General features: G+C 38.1%; 1 protein-coding gene across 1 annotated transcript; it reads left to right on the forward strand.

Annotated features, from left to right (window-relative positions):
* Positions 1 to 1348: 1348 nt before the first annotated feature.
* Positions 1349 to 7659, forward strand: LOC132103276 (thyrotropin-releasing hormone receptor-like). The gene is made up of 2 exons (XM_059508242.1): positions 1349 to 2165; positions 6036 to 7659. Exons 1-2 carry the CDS (start codon positions 1389 to 1391, stop codon positions 6465 to 6467), a joined length of 1209 nt encoding a protein of 402 aa, XP_059364225.1. The 5' UTR covers positions 1349 to 1388; the 3' UTR covers positions 6468 to 7659.
* The last annotated feature ends 1094 nt before the right edge of the window (positions 7660 to 8753 follow it).

Below are 8753 nucleotides of genomic sequence, written 5' to 3' on the forward strand. Positions count from 1 at the left end.
AAGGCCTAATAAATCATAAAATCGTTCAGACCTTGCTTATACTCTTGTGTATACTTGCAAAGGTCTAGAAAGATTAATAGCTGAGAAAGCACTTCACTGCATAAAGCTTCTACTGAAATGTTTTTTTTTTTTTTTTACCTGGCCATTATGGATTATGTCTTTATGGCCGTAGCCAGCTGGTCATCGAGGACCGGACCTCTGCTATTTTTTTATGTTCAAAAATAAAATGATTAAAAAAAATTTAAAAAAGTATATATATATATATATGAAAATAAATGAATAAGAAACAAACATCCTGATAAATCCAGAAGATTAGACTGCTTTAAAGTTATGGTTTTCTCAAGAATAAAAAAACAATCTGTGTCAAGGCTTGAGAGAGTCCAAAAGCTGTCAAAAAATGATTGATTAATTATTTTTTTGACAATTGACACTGCCGTGCTTCTAAAAATGAACACAGCAACATATTAAGAACAAGCAAAGATGAACCAACCTGAAAAATCTCACGCCAATCAAACAATAAAACAATAAATGCCTGTTCATGCCAAGAACGATGGCTATAACCATAAAAGATGCAGTTTTAAAAATCCTTCTACATTTAAAAGACCAGCAGAGTTCAACCACAGCTATAACTATAGCAGCGATTTTTCACTTATCATAGACCTGTGCGTCCTCAATATACTCTGTTAAGTGTCAGTAATAGCTCTCCTCCGGGTGTAAACCTCCTGCATTCGGGTGAAATCAAACTTGGCCAGTCTTTCTTGGCTTGAATCAGTCTGTAACCCTTATCACAACTCTTGAAACAAACAGCCTAAAAGCAAGCTCTATCGGTTCTGATATAGCCTACCCAAAGCAATCTTACTTTCATTAGAATGTAAAATGGCCCTATATTTGTCTGTGTGTTTGGCAGCTTAGTCGAGACACCTATAATTGACCAGAACGTGTTTTTGAGACACTTCCTCACTTGCTTGCAGCTGCAGCATTGCGCACCGCACAATGACTCTATACTGACGCGCTCGGACTCCTGTCAGGGTTAGAGGTCTTTGAGAGTCCATATCAGCCTGTTCAGCCCTGGGCGGTGCAACACCTCTGCCAGCTCTCTGCAGTTATGCACGCCAGAGACGGGATTTTTATATATCACACAAATTACCACGGACACATTCTTGGCTTTGCGCCAACCGCAAACGCATTCATTTCCATCTCTGTGATCTAAAGTCTGCTGTGAGCGGTGTCTTTATTCCAGAAGGACATTTAAAAATGCAAAGATTTTAACTTGAAGGATTTTTCCCGTTTGAATGTTGAAACATGCCCTTTTTGCGCGCTGAAAGGTGAATTTTTTTTTTTTATTTTTTTTTTTTTTGCGCAAACAAGGAAACAAAACCAAGTGGAGCATGGAGAACAGCACTTTATTCAAATTTAACAACGGGACTCTGGCAACGATATGGACTGACTATAGTATCGAATACAAGGTCTCCAGCATCTTATTAGTGATTCTTATTTGTGGAGTTGGAATTGTTGGCAATGTAATGGTCATTTTTGTGGTCTTAACGACCAAGCACATGCGTACCCCAACTAACTGCTATTTGGTGAGTCTTGCAGTTGCCGACCTCATGGTCCTGACTGCAGCCGGGCTGCCAAACATCACCGAGAGTCTGTTCGGCGGCCACTGGGTGTACGGATACGCCGGATGCCTCTCCATCACTTATTTTCAGTACCTGGGCATCAACGCATCTTCCTGTTCCATCACAGCCTTCACCATTGAACGCTATATTGCCATTTGCCATCCGATAAAAGCACAGTTTATGTGCACCCTCTCCAGAGCCAAAAAGATCATTGTTCTCGTTTGGGTTTTAACGTCCCTCTATTGCGTTATGTGGTTTTATCTTTCCGACACGGAAGAGATCATTTATGAGAACGCTATCCTTGTGACATGCGCCTACAAAGTTTCTAGAAACCTGTATTTGCCCATATATTTCACAGATTTTGCCGTGTTTTACGTTATCCCGCTTTTGTTGGCCACTATTTTATACGGATTGATCGCAAGGATTCTTTTCCTCAACCCACTCCCGTCGGATCCCAAAGAGAGTCGAAGAAATTGGAAGGAGTCGTCCGTGCATGGGAACTCCAGAAGTTCCTCAAGCAACGCAACTGCTGCTTCTCGGAGACAGGTAAAATTTGGTTTATTTTACTAAGAAGTGAGTTTTCTCCTGTGCGTAATTGTGCGCATAAAGGGAATCGTTGATTTAGATTTCTTAACTGCTTTCTGCGGAAACAATACTGGAATATTGGAATGAATGAACAGATAGATAGATAGATAGATAGATAGATAGATAGATAGATAGATAGATAGATAGATAGATAGATAGATAGATAGATAGATAGATAGATAGATAGATAGATAGATAGATAGATAGATAGATAGATAATACAATTCGTATTACATTCAGTTCCCTCGGACAATTTGTTAAAAATAAAAACTACAATCGTACAAACAAAATAAGCGTAATAAACTTATTGCGAAAATACTATATACAAATATTTTTAATGACTTTTTAAAACGTTTTAGAGGCGGTATCCATACACTTCAATAATTTTTAATTTAATAAAACACCAATAAAACAAAATTTTGTCAACATATTTAAATAAATTCTTAATGTACGTTGATTTCAACCAAATTAATAATCTTTAATGGCACAATATCAGCAAACAGTCAGTGACTACACTGATTTTAATCACGAACTAGCGATTCACTTGAAAAGTATGGAAGCATATGGGTAGCATTATTCAATTTGGAATGTAATATGCAAAATGACAATGCAATATGTAAAAAGTTAATGCATTTCTGTATTTACATTTACATTTTCCAATACATTTGTGCAACGTATGGTGCAAAATGAAAATGAAAAATAAATTACATAATTTTCATTTGCCATTTCACACACTAGTTTTAATCTGTAAAATGAATACTAATTTTAACGCTTTATAAGTTGCAAAATTAAAATGAAAATGTATTACAGAAATGATTAGATATGTATAAAATATTCAAGCAAAAACTGTGGCAAAATTATCATTCAAATGCTATTTTTCTTAATTGCATTAACACTCACAGTCAAGACACTTAAGATTGCATTTTCATTCAATGTCCCGCAATGAATGCATTCCAAGCCGATCACGTCTCCGCCGCCTCCCACCACGTCAATCACTGCGTGAACAAGGCGGGGCTTGCAGAAGGTCAAGAGACTCAAGACTCAAGAGGATTTAAGTGAGAGAACATGGACAAGACAGTTGGTCCATGTACGTCATAGGTATATATCTATGCGTACGTTTTGATCATTTCGGTTTATGGCTTCAATATTTCATTCGCACTTGTGGGCGGAGCTGAAACGCTGCTTTCATCTGATTGGCCGAATCGCTCAACCTTCAGCTCGGTCTTTTCATTCTTTCAGGCAGAATAAGAGTCAGTACGAGTGAAGCACTGTAATGTCTGAAACTACACTCACTGTTAATTAGCATAATATTTGAATCAGATGTAGCTGGGCACATAATTCGTTCTGCTGAGACCTGCAATTATTTCTAGGTTGAAGTATTGTATGAATATTGTCCCATACTGATAAATACAGTGCAAACAGTTCTGTCTCTTTGGATAAAAGTGAAGTGGAAATAAAAATTAATAAATAATTGTGAAAATTAATATAGTTACATTTCTTAAATAAATTAGTAATATTCGTTTTATTACATACCAAATTGAATGATGTTTCTCTTTTTAGTCTTCTTTGTTGGGCTTGAGAAAGACAACATATATTTACCGTATTTTCCGGACTATAAGTCGCATTTATTTTCATAGTTTGGCTGGTCCTGCGACTTACAGTCAGGTGAGACTTATTTATCAAAATTCATTTGACATGAACCAAGAGAAAACATTACCGTCTACAGCCGCGAGAGGGCGCTCTATACTGCTCAGTTCTCCTGTAGTCTGCTCCAGAGCGCCCTCTCGCGGCTGGAGACAGTAATCTTTTCTCTTGGTACTGAATAAATGCGACTTAGTCCAGTGCGACTTATATATGTTTTTTTTCCCTCGTCATGACGTATTTTTGGACTGATGTAACTTATACTTAGGTACGACTTATAGTCCGAAAAATACTGGTAACATTATTATTATTATTTATTATGAGAGTAATTGACACAGACTAGAACTTTAATGTTTCACCAAATTCAGCTCAGATCTTCAGACTCGTCTGACTCGCGTTGCTGTATAACTGGCCAGACATACCTTCCCAAAAAATCCTATTTAATTCTATTTCATAAATGTAACTATATTTATTTTCACTTCACTGTTATCCAAGGAGACAGAACTATTTGCACTGGTTTTTATCAGTGGGACAATATTTATACAATACAGTAACCTAGAAATAATTTAACGGGGTCTCTTGCAGGTCTCAGCAGCACAAATTATGTGCCCAACTACATCTGATTCAAATATTATGCTAATTAACAGTGAGCGGTGGTTTCAGACATTACAGTGCCGCACTAGTACTGACTCTTATTCTGCCTGAAAGAATGAAAAGACTGAGCTGTAGGTTGAGCGATTCGGCCAATCAGATGAAAGCAGCGTTTCAGCTCCGCCCACAAGTGCGAATGAAATATTGAAGCCATAAACCGAAATGATCAAAACGTACACGGACCAACTGTCTTGTCCATGTTCTCTCACTTGAATCCTCTCGAATCTTGAGTCTCTTGACCTTCTGCAAGCCCCGCCTTGTTCACGCAGTGATTGACATGGCGGGAGGGGGCGGACACGTGATCTGCTCGGAATGCATTTTCAATGTTCACATTGAATTTTGCTACATTCATTGCGGGATATTGAATGAAAATGCAATCGTAAGTGTCTTGACTGTGAGTGTTAATGCAATTAAGAAAAATAGCATTTAAGTGATAATTTTGCCACAGTTTTTGCTTGAACATGTTATACATATCTAATAATTTCTGTAATACATTTTCATTTTAATTTTGCAACTTATAAAGCGTTAAAATTAGTATTCATTTTACAGATTAAAACTAGTGTGTGAAATGGCAAATGAAAATTATGTAATTTATTTTTCATTTTCATTTTGCACCATACGTTGCACAAATGTATTGGAAAATGTAAATGTAAATACAGAAATGCATTGCCATTTTACATATTGCATTGTCATTTTGCATATTACATTCCAAATTGAATAATGCTACCCATATGCTTCCATAGGAAAACAACCATCTCAAGAGTTATTCGTTCGAGATTCTGATCGCTATGTTTTGATTCCCTACAAGTCTCATTAGGCTCATCAGATTTATTGGGGAATCACGTTTTTTTTATTTTAAGAACCGACTCATTATAACCGAGTCAGTTGTTCGAGATTCGGAACGGCTTATAAGAGTCATTCGTTGACTGTGGTGAATTGAAGTCCAGGAAATATTTGTGATTCAGAACCAGAACACGGGCGTTTGCCGACTATTTGAGAAATGTGATGTGTTGTGACGCTCACATAGCCTCCAGCAGGCAGAGTCCAAATAGTGAATCCAGACCTCATCAGAGTGTCTTGGAGACACTGTGGGCTACTTGTTGTTATGTTACCCTGGGGCTCTTTGACTTGTCCAAACATGGTGAGAAAACACACCTCTTATGACCTTTATGAAATCAGTCTTACAGCTATGTAGCAGATCTCTACAATAAATGATCCATCACATGTTATGGTGTGTTAATACATTTGGGAACAATCTGGCAAACAATACAACAGCTGTACCGTGAAAATCATGTTTATACTGTTGCAAAAGGCCAAGATTAGTGACAAATTAAAATGAGTATGTTGGCACCTCTATAATAAGAACTCTTAATCTTGCCCATATTTCACTTAAACAGTGTTGAGGCTCCGAATACATTAAATCATATCTATTAAAATGAGTTTGAAGAGTATTTCTATAAAAACAAAAATACAGGTAATTATGAGGCATCAGAGAGTTACATAAATAACTGAACACTTCTGGCATCCTCGCTTCTGTAGGTGACAAAGATGCTGGCAGTGGTGGTGACCCTCTTCGCTATTCTGTGGATGCCCTATCGGACGCTGGTGGTGGTCAACTCCTTCCTCAAAGATGCCTATTTGGACACCTGGTTCCTTCTTTTCTGCCGTCTCTGTATCTACATGAACAGTGCCATCAACCCAATCATCTACAATGCCATGTCTCAGAAGTTCCGCGCCGCCTTCCACAAACTGTGGCACTGTGGGCCCCAGCGCTCCGAGAAGCCCCCCACATATAGCGTGGCACTCACATACAGCGTCATCAAGGAGACCTCAAATGGAGAAAGCCCAGACCACTATACCACAGAGCTAGATGACATCCGCGGATCCGCCAAAGTGCTTCTGCCAGAGAGGAAGAGGTTGTCATTTAAAGAGTCCTCACTAGCTTGTAAAAACACACTAGCTAGTGCTTAGATCCTTGGTTGGTATGTCAGATTAGGTTGCTTAATTTGCAGTTTCACAGTGCCTCTGAATGGCCTATTGGATTGACTGCCACATGAAAACAGCATTTTGACAATCATAGACTTTCGCTTACATATTCAAAACAAAGCAGATTTATTCATAGCCTAACCATAACCTAGACTTTTATAGTAGCTGAAGACTAAAATAGGTTTGGCCCAGTCTGTGAAGGCGGAGTAATGCTTCTAAAGCAATCATGGGTGAAGATAGACAGACAATTGGATTGCTGATTGAACATGACTCCATGACGGTATTGGATGTGATGGAGTGTGTGAGCTAGGGAATACATGATTAATTGAAATTATACCTGAAATTGTGATATGGCTTAGCTTGAGTATCAAATCTTGATTAAATAAATAAATGCGCTGTGTGTTTCAAGACCCATGCCAATGACAGAGGCAGGATTATGAGAGCACGAGCAGTGCTTGTGTCACATTTTGCCACTCTCTGCATATTTCCCATTGAAAATTAACTAGACAATTGCGACTGGCATGTCCCAAACGGCCTGTGTGAAATGTGGCACTTTGTTGTGAAATGTGAGCAGTTCGTGACATTCTTGTCTGATTCACAAAACACTTGCTCCTGAAAGATGGCTCATTACCCAGTTTATTTTGACCAGTTGGTTCCACTGAATTAAATAGATGTTTATACTTTCTATCGAGCGTTCAGAAAGCAAACTATGGCAGTGGGCGTATAGTTTTCGACACGCGCTGTACGCCGTAGACCAATCACAACAGCCTAGGCCATCTGACCAATCAGAGCAGAGTAGGCTCACAGAAAGGAGGGGTTTAGAGAGACAGAACCTTCTTCAAGCTGCTTCAAATGAATAGTTGGAATATGAGGTAATATAAAATGATTAATTTAAGAAAGTATTTTTTGACATTGTATGCATGCAAAACAATATTGGGAACCTTATAAATGACATAAAAGGGGCCCTTTAATGGCTTCATTTGGCTTCCTCCCTCTGAAAAATCACAATTTTTATCCAAAAAATCACAAATAAAATTTTGCCTAAATTTGTGCAGCCCAAGTGCTGAGGAATGAATACTTCTGTACTTCAAGTCAAAAGATTTTTACCACTGAGGTCTCAAAGCGATGGCCAGTGGTCACTGTGACAACAGCTGCATGCATCACTGCCAAATTATCACTCTGGTTGTCACATTGTTACTCACTGAACTCTGAAACAAAGGAAGCTTGATTACTTCTTAATGCTCATTTGTTTAAAATGCAAGCTCAATTTTACACATGCAGAGAAATATCCTACCCAATGATACTTTCTTTTGCAAAGGGGCATAACATTACACTATTATGAGGCTTAAAATACCATAGTACACCCAGAGCCGTGACACTAAATTTAAGGCTGTTGCATATTCAAACCCTTAATTTTAGCATTTCAGTCATGATTCACACCCACTTCCCAAATGTATCAGTCTAAAACCAGAATACACAACTGTTTGTTGTTTGTGTCATATACAGTATATTGTGCATCATCAGCTGAGGCTGTTTTCTCACAGATGATGATGCTCACGATGGCACTGAGATTTTCCTAGCAGAGCTCAATTTTGCAAATGGTAAATTGCAAAATTAAGGAGTAGATGAAGATAATCTGTGATTTAAATTGATCTGTATCTTTTGCATCATTGTGGTATAATGCAAGGCAAGGTCATTTAAAGGGGTCATATGATGCTATTTCAAGTTTTATTTTCTGTTACAAGTGTTACAAGCTGTTTGTGAATAGATACAATCCCTAAAGTCACAAAGACTAAAGTCTCAAGCCCAAAGAGATATTCTTTATAAAAGTTAAGACTTGTCCATGCCCTCCTAAAACGCCTCATTTAAGCACGCTCCCACGTCTTCTTCATTGACAGGGAAGATTTGCATAACATGCCCAAATGTTCACGCAAAGAAAGAAGGCGTAACTTTTATTCTCAATGTAGTATTGTTGCTGCTGCTGCCACCATGTCGTGGAGACACTGTGTGTTTCATTGTGAAAGTGAAACTAATTTGTTTGGTCTTCCAAAAGAGGACACAACTAGAAATCAGTGGTTAAGTTCTAGAACAGTTCAACCAAAATATTTAGATGTGTGCAACGCATTTTACGGAGGACGAGGACTGTTTCCTGTGAGAGTAGAAGAATTTGCCTCTGACGATTCAAACGCGTTTTTTGAACAGTGTAGAGTAGCACTTGTTGTTTGTTGTTTCTCCGATCACAAATGCAGACACGTTTTATGTTTACACAGC

The sequence above is a fragment of the Carassius carassius genome, chromosome 24 (genome assembly GCF_963082965.1).
Source record: "Carassius carassius chromosome 24, fCarCar2.1, whole genome shotgun sequence".
Classification (NCBI taxonomy): Eukaryota; Metazoa; Chordata; class Actinopteri; order Cypriniformes; family Cyprinidae; genus Carassius; species Carassius carassius.